This window comes from Equus quagga, chromosome 13, assembly GCF_021613505.1.
Source record: "Equus quagga isolate Etosha38 chromosome 13, UCLA_HA_Equagga_1.0, whole genome shotgun sequence".
Lineage (NCBI taxonomy): Eukaryota > Metazoa > Chordata > Mammalia > Perissodactyla > Equidae > Equus > Equus quagga.
Genome location: NC_060279.1, coordinates 86,727,483 through 86,743,809, shown reverse-complemented (window position 1 = coordinate 86,743,809; position 16,327 = coordinate 86,727,483). Strand labels below are relative to the sequence as shown.

The 16,327-nt window shown below is 39.7% G+C and overlaps 1 protein-coding gene and 1 pseudogene across 1 annotated transcript; both read left to right on the top strand.

Annotated features, from left to right (window-relative positions):
• The window catches only part of LOC124250309 (vomeronasal type-1 receptor 4-like), a 7,764-nt pseudogene extending 3,229 nt beyond the window's left edge, over positions 1-4,535 (top strand).
• Positions 4,536-15,107: 10,572 nt separating this feature from the next.
• LOC124251529 (vomeronasal type-1 receptor 4-like) lies at positions 15,108-16,127 on the top strand. The gene has a single exon (XM_046684405.1). It carries the CDS (start codon positions 15,108-15,110, stop codon positions 16,125-16,127), a length of 1,020 nt encoding a protein of 339 aa, XP_046540361.1.
• Positions 16,128-16,327: the final 200 nt, after the last annotated feature.

The window sequence follows — 16,327 nt, the reverse complement described above, 5'->3', positions numbered from 1 at the left end:
GTACATTAGGTATGTACATTATGGTATGTACATTAGGACATATTTTGATGACACACATACCAATTTCTGTTGGTTCTATATGTAGTAGTGGACTTGTTGGGTGACAGGTTTACATCTCTCTAGCTTTAGGAGAGAGTGCCAAAGAGGGTTGGAAAGTGTTTGCACCAATTTCCACACCCACCAGCAGTGCAGGAGATTCTTGGTGTGTCCACATAGTTGTCAGCACTTTTATTTAGTTTTTCATTTTTATGTTTGACTTCCAGTTGGTGTGTGATAATATCAAGTAGGGATTTTAGTTGCCTTTTTTTCTTTATCATGGAAGTTGAGCATATCTTCACATATTTATTAGGCATTGTGTGACATCTTTTTGAAATATGTGTTAGTTTGTTTTGTCTATTTTTTTCTATTGTATTGTCTTCTTCTTACATATTTGTAGTAGTTCTATATCTTAGCTGGATGTATTTCCTTTCCTCATTCTCTATTTCTCTCATGATCTTGCTGTGAACTCTTTCATGATCTTTCTCTTTCTCTGTGTCCCTGCGTGTGTGTGAGTGTGTTTGTCTTGATGAGGACCAAGTCTTAATTTTAACATAATTTGATATTGCCTTCTTTACATATAATGTTTACTTTGTTTAAGAAATATTTTCCTATTGTAAGACTAGAGAGATGTTCTCTTTTGCTTTATTTTTGAAACATCATATACCTTTATAAGTTAAATCGATGATCCCTCTAGAATTATATATTGTATATATATGGATAGTGGAGTATATTTTTTTCCAATACGCTCACAAAGTTTGTATCACTAAGAATTTGTCATATTGTTCTTTCTTTTCATTTACTCTTACGTGTCTTTGCTCACCTAGGTTAACATTACCTATTTCCTGGATCTTTCTTCCACGCAAAGTCCCCTCATATATCTGTGTCTCTGCCTGCCTATTTCAGTCTTTGAGAACCCACAGCACCACACAACAAAGGTCAGTCTTAGTATTCAAAATCTTCAATGGATCTTTTAACTCAATTATTCTCAAATTTTAAAGGGAAAGGTGCACCCTATTGGGATACAATTTTCCATGGCAATCTCATGTTTTTTCACATCTTGTATCAACTTCTGTTCTGGACTACCTTGCAAGGATATATCTATAACAGCCTTGGAAGATGGCAATAGTGTCTGTCTTCAGGGCAAGGGCTGATTAATTACCTGATTAATTAATTAAATTTAACTAATTTTTAATTTAGTTGATTAAATTAAATACATAATTAACTTGTTAATAAAGATAACGCCTTTCTCAGAGGAAAAGTTGGGCAAGTGTACTTACAGCCACCTTAAAAGATTTGTGTTTCTTAAGCTTAATATTAAGCTTTGACAGAAACCTTTTATATCTCTTTGCATGACCCCCATAAGGCATGTCGGAGCAATCAGAACAGAAGAGGACATGAAGCCCTTTTGGTCTGTTGTGTCGTGTTAACAATGTCTGTTGTCTCAGTCCCAGGAGTCTGATGTCTTTTGCCAGCATCCAGGAAACTGGTAGGCTAACTCTCTGGTTTGAAAATGGAATAATTTTAAACTCTTTCCATTTATTTTTTCTTTTTTGAGGAAGATTGGCCCTGAGCTAACATCTGTGCTCCTCTCCCTCTATTTTATGTGTGGGGTGCCTGCCACAGCATGGTTAGATAAGTGGTGTGATGATCCGTTCCTGGCATCCGAGCCACTGAGCCCAGGGCTGCCAAAGCAGAGTGTGCAAACTTAACTGCTAAGTCACAGGGCTGGCCCCATCCTTTCCATTTCTTGGCAGTCTTGGCAATGAGGATAGGACAGTGACTGAGCCATACAACGAACAGCCTTTTCGCATTGTGATAGTATCAGAGGAAAACTAACTTGATGAATAATTGAGGCCCTTCTGAGGAGTTCAGTATCTTCTTATTGTTTCTATATCAAAAGATAATAGGAATTGTTATATGTTTCTACTTTTCCATCCAATAAGTGCCAGAAGTGAGTATCCTAATCATGGTGAGGTGCAGATAGAGAAGTGTTAATGTGACAAATTACCCTTTTATTTGCCACCAGAGGGCAGGGAAGGATTTAGGTCATGTGACACTAACTTATGATGTACAAACTTTTCATGATATAAATGAGGTTCTGTGTCTTTCTGACAGTTTAGAAGACTCAGTCTCAATAGCTCTGTAGAAGGTGTCATCACGTCTCTGCCAGTAGAGGTGGCTGAGAAAACCTAACCAAATTTAGAGTCCTGTTTTCCCAATGAAAGTGTGTTGGGATTCCACGGGCAGATTTATGATCCTCAGTCCTTCTAGCAGTGAAGGAAAAACAGTTTTCTCTTTGGCTCCTCATCATCTAAAAGAAAACCAAGGCGTTACTGGACTCCTCATGTATGAAAGATGGCACAAGTCTCTGTGAGTGATGATTTTGTCATTTACAGGCTCTGGTAAAAGGGGGAAACCTCCACTTAGAAGCCCTCCTTTGGTGTACGAACTCGGGGTCACTGTGACACAAGAAACAGTTGTACTCTTTTGAAAGCAGTAACTAGCTTGCTAGAGAGATCTCCTGAAAACTGAGGCCAGGCTCTTAGAAACCTTGGGACTCTCTAGGTTTATACTCCATTTTAGGGATGAGTACACTTGGACTCCACTACTAACAAGGTAGAAATGGCCCCCAAAGTCCTGATTCTCCTGAAAAGTATGTAATAAGGAATGAAAGCATACTGGCCCCGTGACATCTTTCCTTTACAAGAATAAGTGGGAGTTATCCCTGTGAAGGAAATTTGAAGCTGTGCACTGTGGCCAAAGACATTGGCCCTAAGATCCCTAAATCCCCTGAAATTCCCTTAAGTGCTTGTCCCTGCTTCACTGATGGCTTAGCTAAGCTGAAGCCTAATGGTGTTCCCTGGGCCAGTGTGGTTGTTTAGTCTCAGTGCCAGCTCTGCTGAGACAAAATTAGATGTAATGTTCTGTTCACGGTCAGATCTCAGATTCCTGGAGTGCTTTCAGTGGACTAGTTGTTTAGCATGCCACCGGGAAGAGTACAGACTGGTAGATTAACAGCATCCCTCTTTGGGGCTGTGAACTGTGGAAACAAATGGCAGTGCTGCTCTAATTCTCTGGGTCACCCATTTAGTTGTCCATGGTGAGGGCATATTCTTTGAAGAGACTGACCAAGATCAAGCTGCCGACTCAGCCTGTTTCTGATGCAGAGGCTACCTCTGCATGGCCAACATTTACCTCTCTTCCTTTCAGCTTGATTGAGATATAATTAGCAAATAGAAATGTAAGGTATTTAAAGTGTACATTGTGATGTTTTGATACACATATATAGTGTGAAATGATTCCCACATCTAGTTAGTTCAGACATCCGTCACCTCATACACTTATTTTTTTTAAGTTTTTTGACAAGAACATTTAGTTCTACTCTCTTAGTACATTTCAATTATACTGTCCAGTGCTATCAACTATAGTGGCCATGTTATACGTTAGATCCTCAGACCTATTCATCTTATAGCTGAAAGTTTTTACCCTTTTACCAACCCCTCCCTATTTCCCCCATTGCCCAGCCCCTGGCAACCAGTTCTCTATTCTCTGGCATACTTGTGACTCTAGATAAAAGTTAACCACTTTGTACCATGATTGGGGAAGCCATGACCTATTTGCCAGACTGCTCACTCTCCCTCTTAGAGCTAAAACTGTGCCTCACATGTTAACACTTTCAGCCAACTCTTCTCCATCACATCTCTGTTCAGCTTGAGTATAACCTGTGTCATGTTTTAACCATTCTGGATCATTTGTACTCTGGTCATGGTGTGCCTTTTATTGCATCAGGTACAAAAATAATTGGACCAGTAGTCTGACACCATGTTCTTTACATACTACTTGTCTATATTCTTGATTATATACTTTAGTGACTAATTATGTCTGTCCTCAACTGTATTATATCCTCTCAGCTTCTTCTATGATAATGATAGAGATGAAGGGTATGAAAGGTCATGTGAACATATTTCCAAAATCCAACGTCTGTGCTGACTATTTATTATGTGAATGTGTCTTTCTTTCCCCTAAGAGAAACACCAGGTCCCCCTGGTTGTCCATATTCTGAGAGACATAATAAAACAAAAGAAGACTATAGGAGGAGTCTTTTTATTTTTTTAATAACCTTTTCATTTTAGAACACTTTTAGATTTACCACAATTGCAAAGATGGAACAGTGTCCACGTGTCTCACATTCAATTTCACAGATGATTAACATCTTACATTCCTATGTACATTTATTATAATTAATGAATAAAAGTTAATACATTTTTATTAAGTAAAGTCCATATTTTATTTGGATTTCATTATTTTTACCTTCTTTCCTTTTTATGTTCCAGTATCCTATTCAGATACCAAATAACATTTAATACTCGTGTCTCCTTAGGCTCCACGGGGCTCTGGTACTTTGTTGCGTTGTCCTTGTTTCTGATGATGTCGACAGTTTTGAGGAGTTCTGGTCAGATATTTTTGAGATCATTGCTCAACTGGGATTTGTTTGATGTTTTTCCTGTGATTAGAGTGGGCTTACAGGTTTAGAAGAGGAGGACTATAGGGATAAAATGCCATTTTTCATCACATTGTATGAAAGATATATAACCCAAATCCCTTATCCCTGTCAGTATTAACATGTGTGAGGTAGCGTGTGTCAAGTTTCCCCTCTGAGAAGTTACAATTTTTGTCCCCTGTGCACTTTGGAGGGAAGTTCCTATGTGCAACCCGCACTTAAGCAGTGGGAAGTTACGTTCCACCTCATTAATGATAGAGTATCTATGAAATATTTGGAATCTTCCTGAAAAGGTTTGTCTGAAAAGGTCTTTCTCTCATTTATTTACGAATTCAGTATTTTATTTATATCAGTATAGACTCATGTATATCTATTTTATACTTTTAGTTATACTGAAAGACAACTTGTATTTTTACTCAAAATTTTCCAGTGTGGCCATGGGGAGCTCTTTCACTTGACTGTTTGGTTCCTTTGACATACCCCAGTATAAGGTTTTTCTAAAAAAAATTAGCATTTCCTCACTTTATAGTACTCTGCAATGCTCAAGGCTTACTTTGTATGTGTCCTATCCTAGATGTAGATTCAGCCATTTGTCAAGGGAGTTCTGGTTTCTTTTCTTAGAGAATGGTGTTATGAACCAAGATATGGACAGTCGGTGTTCTCATTGGTACCGGGATGTCTTTGTATCTATGCCTTCTCACCTCAAAGAGCAAGTAAATGTATATGTGTCTACAAAAATTCATGAACACATACCTATAAATATGACTGTATGGATTCATCTCTGTCGATGTTAAGCTAACAGAAGTTCCTACTGATGTCTCTGACTCTAATCCCTTACACATGGTTCATTCTAGCTTCTTGCTCTTTTCTGATTCTGAGTCTTCCAAACTCATTTCTGATTCAGTTGTGTATATACAGACTTGTCCTCTGGCACCTGGTCCTTCCGGACAAAGTTTCTGAGTGAAATTACGGGATGATTGCCAAAAAGTTGAAATTGCAAGTATCAGCCTGAGACACTCTGATGCTGTGAGGTAGAGGAACAGGGACAAATGGACACCTGGGATGTTATGTGTCAGCCAGTGGGAGGTGTGTGCATAAGAGTATAATGAAGTTTGTCCTTCAAAGGCCCCTCCTGTCAGTGCTGCTCCTGAGTGTCCAGAAGGTACGTTCCAGCCCAGTGGACCCACAGGATAGAATGTCCAGCCAAAGAGAATAATTCTTAAGCCTTAAATCATAGGAATTTGCCTTCCTATGTTTTTTACTTGCTTGGGACAGGTGTCTCCTTTCTTCTTTCCAGTTTCTCCCTTTTGGAATCAGATTGTCTGTCCTATGACTGTCTAGACCATTTTGTTTTGGAAGCAGAGAACTTATCTGTTTTCCCGGGTTTACAGATGGAAAGGACTTTATCTTATAGTGAATTGTATCTCATGTCTCCAACATGCTTGATTTAGCTGATATTTAGAGGAGATTTGAGACTTAGAATTGGTGCCAGAATGGGTTAAGACATTTGTGATGTGGAAATGGGGGCATGTATATTTTGCATGTGAGAAGGACATGAATGTGTGGTCCAGATGGCTCAGCGTGATGGGCTGAATTGTGTCATCCCAAATTGATAGATTGGAACCCTAAAATCTAGTATCTCAGAACATCACTATATTTAGAAATAGGGCCTTTAAAGTGGTGATTAAGTTAACCTGAGTCCAGTAGCATGGGCAGTGCCGCACTCTGACTGGTGTCACTATAAGAAGAAATTTGGACACACTGAGAAACACCAGACCTATGTGCATACAGGAGAAAGACCGTGTGTGGACACATGAAGAAGGTGGCCATTGGCAAGCCAAGGAGGAGACTTTACAAGAAACCAAAGCTACTGACACCTTGATCTTAAACTTTTAGCCTTCAGAACTGTGAAAAAATAAATGTCGATATTTTAAGCCACTCAGGCTGTTGTATTTTGTTATGGCATCTCTAGTAGATTAATACAAAATCTGTCTGTTCAATACTGGGACCACCAAGGGTGCCCCTTAATCTCTCCTTTCTTTGGGGTCCCGGGTTCTCCATCTCTGAGAATGTCACCATTTGGAGCCTGACTGTCTCAGATGGCAGAGACCTCAGAGAAAGGACAAAGGAAGGAAGCAGAACTGGGACACTTCTCCCAACCTTTGGTCTGCCCATCCATGGGAATCAAAGTATAATGGAGTCTGCAAAGGGTTTTCCACACTAGGGGGATTTGAGATGCAGTGAGAAAGCTATTGGTTGGTTTTGGAAGTGGAACTTTCTGGTTCTGACTTGAGACACATTGTTAATTTCCCTAATTCTCAGAATCTTCTCATAAGATGGCCCATTGCCAGCATTCCTCATGGGGATATTGTGAGTCCCACAGAGAATTCTGCATGTGAAAGCACTTGGTAAATATAAAGCACTGCACATGTGTGAGACTTCCTATTATAGACCCAGAAGGTTTGTCATTGTATCCTAGTTCGTGATGCTTCCAGAATCTAAAATCACTAGACTCTTCTCAAAAATGGCATTCTTCTAACCTTTCTACAAAATCCCTTGTCTCCTAATGTCATGACATCTATATTCGTCTCCTGCTTCTCAGCTTGGCAAATTATTCAGATAAAAGCTGAGGCACTTCTTTATCCTTCTCAAAATTATTTCATCTTTTCCTCTCTGTTCTGTATCTCCATTCCAGCACTGGACTGTGGAATTCCAAACTCCCAATAAAGTCTTGTACTGACCTGAGAGAGGTGGAAGTAGAAATATGCCAAGTGAAGTGGGGGCTGGGAGAGTGTGATGAGACAGTTGGATTGTGTGGGGAACGGCATTGAACGTGGGTGATAGAGAAAAGTGGTGAAAAATAGGGCACAGGAAGGGGGACATAATTGTGCAGACAGCATGGGGTTTTGTGGGAGAGTTCAGGAAGAGAGAGTGAGAAAATGCACATGGAGTTAGAAGACTGCTGAGTGTGTAAAGTGCTCTCTGGGGTTTAAGGGCACAAAGGGCCAAGTGTGCAAACAATTGAAAGGTGTAGTGCATGTTGGACTCTGTGGGGATAAGGGGTACAGCAGTCATGGGGACAAAGAGGGTAATGGGGATGGGTTCAGTGGGAAGACATGAGTCAAGGGATAGGGCGAGTAAAAGACACAGGACATTTCCTGTCAACAAAGGGTTAAAGAACACAGTGAGAAGGGGCATATATGTTTTATGAGATTGAAATACTCTTCTGATGGTGGAAAATAACACTATGGTGCTTAGATAGATGCAAGGCAGAACTCTATTACTTACAGTTTCAAAAGAGTTCAGAAAGACAAGTATGGCCATGGGGGTCAGCACCCAAGGACAGGCTACCAGCAACCTGAACCATAGCAAGGGGGACAGGTTAGTCAGGGTTGGGGGCTCCCTAAGCATTGGCTGCTTGGAATAATTTCCCAGGCTCCAGAGTAAAGATGTTGTCCCCATTTGTCTCTTACCTGTTCTGGAGTGATTAGAGCTGTGCAATGTGGCCCAGAGAAAGGGAGCCAATTAGCGAAGTGCTTGAAGTGTAGACTTGATCAGCTGCTCAGGAAGGGAAACTGACCACCTACTAGACAGGCCCTCATGAGTGAGGCAAGATAACATTTAAAACACAAAAGAAACAAACTGCGTTACCGTACGTTGTTGGAATATGAATGTGCTCTATGTAGTTAATGGTCCAAGACAGAAACAGAGGTGGGAAGGTGAGGTGGAGCCTTCTAGAGGGGACATCACGCCCATGGAGACAAGATGGTTGCTGGTGATAAAGTCAGCTGGAGAGGTAGTGGATTTGAAGAGGCTACAGCACCCAGAGGAAAAGGGCAGATGTAGGAGGAAGAACGAGGGCTGTGAGGAGCTAATAATACCCAATGTTTGAGGGCTGAGACTTTGAGGGAGGGGTCATAGAAGACAGGGAATATGGGCCGAAGTCACTGAAATGGGAACAAATCTAGGTCAAGTGGGAATGAGGATGTGGAGGCAAGAAGGTGAGGAGTGTTGGGTTGAGCTCCCTGGAAGGGTAGGGGAGTGCGAAAGGACAGAGGATGGAGACTGAGGGAATGGAGGTACAAGTGCAAAGACCCTATTTCCGAATAAGGTTACATTCTGAGGTATTATGAGTGAAAACTTCAATATATCCATTTTGGGAAACACAGTTCAAGCCGTAATGGACTGGGTATGTTAATGCCATATAAAAAAATAGGGCCTCAAGATAAGGCCCTTTTGACTTTTCAAGATAATGAGGAAGAAAGTAGGAGAAAAAGAGAAGGGGCTGTCTCTGTTTCCATCTCATGTTGAATTCAAGGTCAGATGCCGTGTCCTTTCTTCATCCTGAAATGCCATATTTTAATAATTTGAAAAGCGTTACTTCTCTACGATGGACATCTTGAGCCAAACAGCCTATGTTAATTGTGTGTGTGCGCGTGTGGTTTGTGTGTGGAGTGCAATTTCAAATACAATTTGAGGTATATTCTGAAAATGCCTAAGAGGGAGGATATACCTCAGTGACAAAAATAATTTCATCTGGAGAACAAAATCCCATCAGCCATGGATAATTCACAAATACTTTTACTGCTTTAATATTTTACCATTAAGTTTCTTCCTGTGTGTACTACTTTTATATTATGAACATAACAATTTAACATAAACATAAGCATCTTAACACAATATCCATTGTCTTTTTTTCAGCTTTATTGAAGTGTAATTTACAGACACAAATTCTTTACATTTGAAGCAGACAACTGGAAGTTTTGATAAAATCTATTTGTTTTCTTACAGATATTTGATCACAAATCTGGGGGACCCGGCTGAGTACTCTAAGGTCTCACAAGCCAAAATTAAGGTTTCATGTAGTTTGGTGTCTATTCTCGGTACTCTGGGAAAGAACAGACCTCCAGGATCTTTTAGGTTGTTTTCACAACTCATTTCCTTCTTACAGTGCCCCGTGTGCCCACACACTCCATCTTCAACTCCAGCAATAGCATGTTAAATCCCTCATGTTTCAAACCTTTGATCACCTCTTCTGTCCCATCTCTCTGCCTTCTCTTTCTGCATGAAGAGCTCGTGTAATATGTTGGGTCCACCAGATAACCGAGAACAGTCTGCCTATTTTAATATCAGCTGATTAGAAACCTTAGTTTGAACTGCGTAATTCGTTTATGATGTCCTAATCATAACCATCTACATTATGTTACATACAACATTGGAAACTTGCCTATAGTATTTTATGAGCCCAGTAAATTAATGGCAATAAAATAGTATTTTTAAACTATCAATATATCTAAAAAATATTTCCACAGTTTACCACTTGTGATGGTTTCTTATGTGATACATGCAAGGGAGAATATGTCCTTAAAATATCTTATTACACATTATTTTTATGGTAAAGCTTAAAAAATAAGCTTGTGAGAGCACATAACAGTTAGAATAAGGTGTTATGTTTTAGAGTTGCCACATAAAGAAAGATATTTTCCTCATGTCATTGTTGGGACCTACAGATTCTTGTGGCACTAGTTTTTGAATCTGCAAGCAGGCCTTTTGAAGAGATGATTTGGCACCTTTTTTGAATGCTGAACACTGGATACTAGTAAACAGCTTCTGTTAGGGCTGCTGTTTGATACTGTACAGGGTACCACAAAGGCACAGATAACATAGTGTTGAGTGTTGATCATCCCAAAATTTGGTGCTCTTCTCTACTGTAGATTCAGTTTGAGGAGTATTCAGGAACATTTTATTTGAGCCAGGCTTTTGCCCCTGAACAGGAATTAGAAGCCATAGGAAATGAAAACAGTTCCTGAAGAGATACCAGCAACCGCATATTCATTGCTGCACTATTTACCATAGTATTTACAGTAGCCAAGATATGGAACAACTTAAACGTCTGTGAATGAGTGAATGCACAAAGAAGATGTGGAATAATATGAAATATTATTCAGTCATGGGAAAGAAAGAAATGCTGCAGTTGAAAACAACTGGGATTGACATCAAAGGCCCTAGGCTACATGAGATAAGTCAGAAAACGAAAGAGTAATACTGTGTGATCTCATTTACATGTGGAATCCAACAGAGCCAAACTCATCAAATCACAGAGTCAAATGGTGGTTACCAGGGGCAGGGAGTTGGGGAAACAGGAGAGATGTGGTTTATGGCTACAAACTTACAGCTAGTAGACAAATAGGTCTTGGATATCCAACACACCGTAGAGTGAATACGAGTATAATGTTTTATTGTAGTCATCAAACTTCTTAAGAGTCAAGATCTCAATTATTCCAAACACGTAAAGAAATGATAATTAGGTGATGTGATAGAGGTGCTATCACTGGAATGACAATTATATTACAATATAGAAATGTGTCAAATAAATATGATGTACACAACATTATATGTCAAATATATTTCAATAATGAAATGTACATGACTCCTCATGTTTGATCCTAAGTGAGGGAATAGATAAATGAGGGAATCAATTCATGGCCTCCAGTCTCCCCTCTGACACCTCCTTCATGCCTAGACGCATCCAGCCTCGCACTCTACCTCTATGCCCTTTTGTGCATCTACATCTGTCCATCTGTAAACTTTAGACATCTAATATGACTCCACGTACACTCCAACCTCCATTGAACACTTTTGACATCAGTATTGCACTCTCTACCTTCAGCTTGTGACCTTTTCACCTCCATATCTCTGTGACCAGTATTCTAGGGAGCTCAGTCTAACCCACCTCAGCCTTTGTCAGCTCTGCAAAATCTGTCTTGCATGCCTTCCTTTCTCTTGCCTTCTATCTGCTCTCAATTCCAATATCTCATCCCATTCGCTGGGACTTCTATGCCCTGGTACTCTCATTCATCCAGCTCTGAAGTCATAGGCAACATCAGTGGCCCCAGAAACTCAGTTTATACCATGCACTCATTACATCGAACTCTATAGTTGCTGACACATTCTCCTTGTCTTTTTGGCTCACACATGCTCACTGACTTTTACTGTCTCATTGTCCTCTGTCCATTTGGCCTTCATGCCTATGCCTACCATTTCCCCTAGTGCCATCTCCTTTTCCCCACATTCTGCCTAAATTCAACTGTTATCATCTACCAAGATCTACCTGCCCAAACTGAATTCGCCTTCCCTCCAAACAATGGTGTTTAAATGAAGCCCCTTCTGGCACTTCCTCACTTTTGACATTAACTTCCCCTCCCCATTAGCATTTTTATTCCCTTCATCCTATCCCCCTTGATCTCTTCAGATCCCAAAATGCCCCGCCTTCCCTTCCTTGTACACTTTGCCCTCTCTGTATGTCATCACCAGCATTGCACTTTAATGCTTCAACATTATTAAAAACCATTGCCTTTTCTCTTTCTGTTCACTCCCTTGCCCTGTAGTCTCCATAACTCCAAGCCCCCTGGCTCTTGGCACCCCCATATTATCCTTATGTCTCCTTGGTCCTGTGGCCTATTCTTACTCCACTCTATCACGTACTCACATACTGTCACTCCAGCAAAAAACCCAAGTTTCTCAGTATGTGTCCTGATGTAAGATGACAATGCTCACAGCACATTTTAAGTTCTGTGCATTGTAGTACATACGGCCCTTGTGATTGTTGCAGGGGTATGAAAACTATAGAGGGCCCCCCTTTTCAGGCATCCAGAAGTCTGGAAATGCAACTATTCTTCTGTGTAATATCATGTAATTTAGATATACCCATGCTTGGTGACTGTTATTTTATGAAGGAGTGTAATTGTGAGTTTATGGAAGTGTATGTATTTATAATTGTTTACATATATAAGTGTAATTTTTATGTGATCAATATGTGCATTATTTTTTGTGTGTGCAATTAACATTGTGAGAGCATGTGAGTGATTGTGTATGTATATAAGAATGTGAATGTGTGACTATAAGTTTGAAAGTGTGAAGAAATGTGCATGCATGTGTGTTTTTGCTTCTGTGTGTAAATGAGTGTGTGTAAGATGGATTGTCCAGCATTATGGCTCTGCCAAGTGACTTGACAAGGGGGGATAATAGATAGCATTGTGAACTTGCATCAAAGAGTTGATTTGTTTGTAGGAAAACCTAGAGAATTAAATTCAACTTGCAATTTATAACTGTATTTTGTTCTGACCAATCAAAAATATATTTCTTAAATTTAAAAACATAGTTTCTTACTGAAAATATTGTGAAAAAACGGATTAGAAGAGTGTGTTAACAATTTGATGGTCTTGAATTAAGGAAGTAGCATTGGCTTATCTGATACTTATAAGCATGGTGGAATCTCCTTGTTAAAGCATCTGATTCTGGTGCTTTCTATCTGAGGGACTGTTTTAAAAACTTCTCTCATTATTTCATGGATATTTGTATGATTCTGCTTCCTATCACAAGTGAGGGTCAGTATTGGTAGAGTTTCCTTACTGTTTACACATTCATTGACATTGAGGTGTGCAAATGAGTGCAATGACATCTAATGTAAATTATTGGTATCATGTCCCTCTTCTTGCATCCTTTTTAAAACACATTTCTTTGAACATAACTGATGATGCAACTTAGCTGTGTGAAGTTAGAAAATAGCTCACTTTAGCTAGAACATCTGGGGGAAATAGAACATCCACTGAGATACACATACCCACTGCCAGTCGATCAAATGTGAGACCTAAGTATTTCCTGCCCTCCTCCATGTGAGACACTGTCTGCCTCCAGGGTTCATGGAAAAGTATGTCCATGCCTCCCACAAACACACCAATAGTCTCTTAAGGGATGTTAGCTAGAAACTTGTAGTTGTTCTTGGTAATTAGCACCTGGGAAGAAAGTTTTGAAAAAATATTCTCAGCTCCCAAGCCTGTTACTGCCAATGATGCTACAAGAGAAATGATAATTGCGGTTCTGAGGGGAGCCGAGGTCACAGAATCAGAAACTCATATATCAGGGTCTAGCTAACTCTGTCACACATGTACTGACTGCTTTGACCTTCATGCTAACCCTACCATGCCAGCAGCAGGAAAAAATGGATGAGTTTTAGATTTATTCATCTGAGAGTTAGAACCTGTAAGAGAAGGAGTTGTATCAGGAATCTGGGTAAGTGAATGTAATGGACAAGGCAAATGTTCTTTCATGTACCTGGTCAAGTGCCAAAGCCAGGTATGAAGACGGAATAAATCTTGAGGATAAACTGAGAGAGATATCAAGAGAGATGTGTTCCTAGATCTTCCAGCAATCCAGCATGGCTCAAAGGTAGGGACAGTGGTTATTGCGGTTTAATCCGAGTAATATAAAATTTGATTCCCATGTGCTTAAGGACTGTAGTTCAGGTGTCAAGCTGCTGTTCAGCTTACTTACAGGAATCATAGACATAATTTTCAGGTTTCTAGAGGTACACCGAGGGTACCTCAATTGTTGTAATAAAGAGTATGATGAACCTACAAGGATCATTTGATCCTTGCAGAAACAGTGTATCTTTTAACAGTTGCTGGAGAAGAAATGTTTTCTCTAACTGGGTGTATGAAGAGCTTAACAGATTTCATGATAGGGTCTCTATTGGTTATAGACAGACTTTTCCCACTTAAAATGAGTAAGCAGCATTTAAAAAAATATAACAAGTTCAGAAAACATTTTTAGGCTCAAATCCTTCTTTTGATATTTCTGATGCTTCTAAATATTAAACACTATATATTTTAACACCCAAAAATGTAGGTAATTTATACAATACATGCTTTTTTCCTTAGCATCACATCATTGCATGTTGCCTGTGTACAGTGTACTTTAATATTTTTCACAAATTTTGCATTCCTGCTAATAACTTCATCTAATGTAGGTATGAATAAATGACAGGTATATGATTTGAAATTAGTAATAATTTGTTTCTACCATACACTGTTTATCAGGCATCAGTGTTTCTATCTCATACTTCCTGTGACTCGGAGTATTGTACTTTTGTTCCTGAGATAAATGCAAACGAATCTTTCTTTTCCATCCCAATGTTGAGGCATTCTTGCATTCATTAAACTAAACTTGTACTGGGACAGGATCGTGCAGTTTTATCCTGCAGCTAGGGCATCTACCTTTTATTAAGATCTCTAAAGCTTTAGGCAAAGTCTATATCTGCCCCTAAAATAAGTCTTCATCAATAAATGAAAACTCATCATTACCAAATTTCAGATCAAATATCACCAATCTAAGTTGAAATGACAAGGTGGAAAAACAAAACTGAATTTAGATCTGGCTTATTTGAAGAACAAAACTATTAATTTAGTGTATTATGGATTAAATGCACCACTTGATTACCAGGTTAAAATCCCCACTGTGTACTCAACCAGTGTGTTAATTTAGATGAAACACTGAAGCTCTCTGTTGTCCTCGTCTTTATAAGGAAAGTAACAGTGCCTGCCTCATGAATTTGGGAGGAATAAAGAAATTACTGCATCTGTGACCTTCATGGCAGTAATTTATACATAGTAAGTGTTCATTAATGATTCTACTTTCAATTCTTGGAAGCCTCTAAAGGACGGAAAAAACTTTAATTATTTCAAAGTAGGAATTGTTGCTAAGTGGAGAATATTGTATTTCTGTTGACATGATTCATGTGGCCCACACCTCCTATTCCCCTGCAGGATCCTCTAGCTCAGAAGACACATATAAGGCGTTGAGAACTGATAGGATGGCTGCCAGGGATTTGGCGGTAGGAATGATCTTCTTATTACAGACTACATTTGGAATCCTGGGGAATTTCTTTCTTATTTGTCATTATCTCTTCCTTTATTTGACTGGGTGTAGGATAAGGTCCACAGATTTGATTATCAAGAACCAGACTGTAGCCAATTTATTGCTCCTGTTCGCTAGTGGAATCCGCTATACGTTGTCATCTTTTGGAGTGGATCCTGGTCATCGTTATTTTGAATGCAGATTTTTGCCCTACGTTCGCGCAGTGGGCAGGGGTGTGTCCATTGGCACCACCTGCCTCTTTAGTGTCATCCAGGCCATCATCATCAGCCCCAGGAACTCCAGGTTGGCAGAGATTAAAGTGAAAGCTCTCAGGTGCATTGTCCCTTTAATTTCCCTGTGCTGGATGCTGCACATGCTGATAAATATCGTTTATCCTATGTTTATGGCTGCCAACAGGAGCCACAAAAACATCACAAATAGAAAAAGTTTTGGATACTGTTCTGCTGTTCATCATGACAAAGCCAGAGACAACTTATATGCAGCATTGCTGTCATTCCCTGATGTTTTCTGTTTGGGGCTTATGTTCTTGGCCAGTGGCTCCATCGTTTTCATCCTATACAGGCACAAGCAGAGAGTTCAACGACTTCATAAGACCAATGTCTCCCTCAAAACCTCCCCTGAGTCCAGAGCTACCAAAACTGTCCTTCTCCTGGTGAGCACCTTTGTCCTTTTTAATACCCTTTCCTCCATTTTTCAAGCACTTTTGGCTCTTTTGAATAATCCCAACTGGTTCTTCCTGAAGGCCACTTCAGTAAGCACTCTTTGTTTCCCAAGTCTCAGTCCCTTTCTGCTCATGAGCCGTGAATCCAGTGTATCCAGGCTGTGCTTTGCCTGGACAAAACATACAAAATCCTTCAGGCCGGCCCAGTAGTCTAGTGTTAATTTAGCATGCTTTGCATCAGTGGCCTGGGATTTGCAAATTCAGATCCTGGTTGTGGACCAAGTGTCACTTGTCAAGCCAAGCAACATGCAGTAATAAATTCACAAACAACATAAGGGATGACAAAAAACAGAAGTAAAAGAGTAAAGGCTGTATTTTTTTTCCATATAGATTGCAAAAGAGGGTAATGC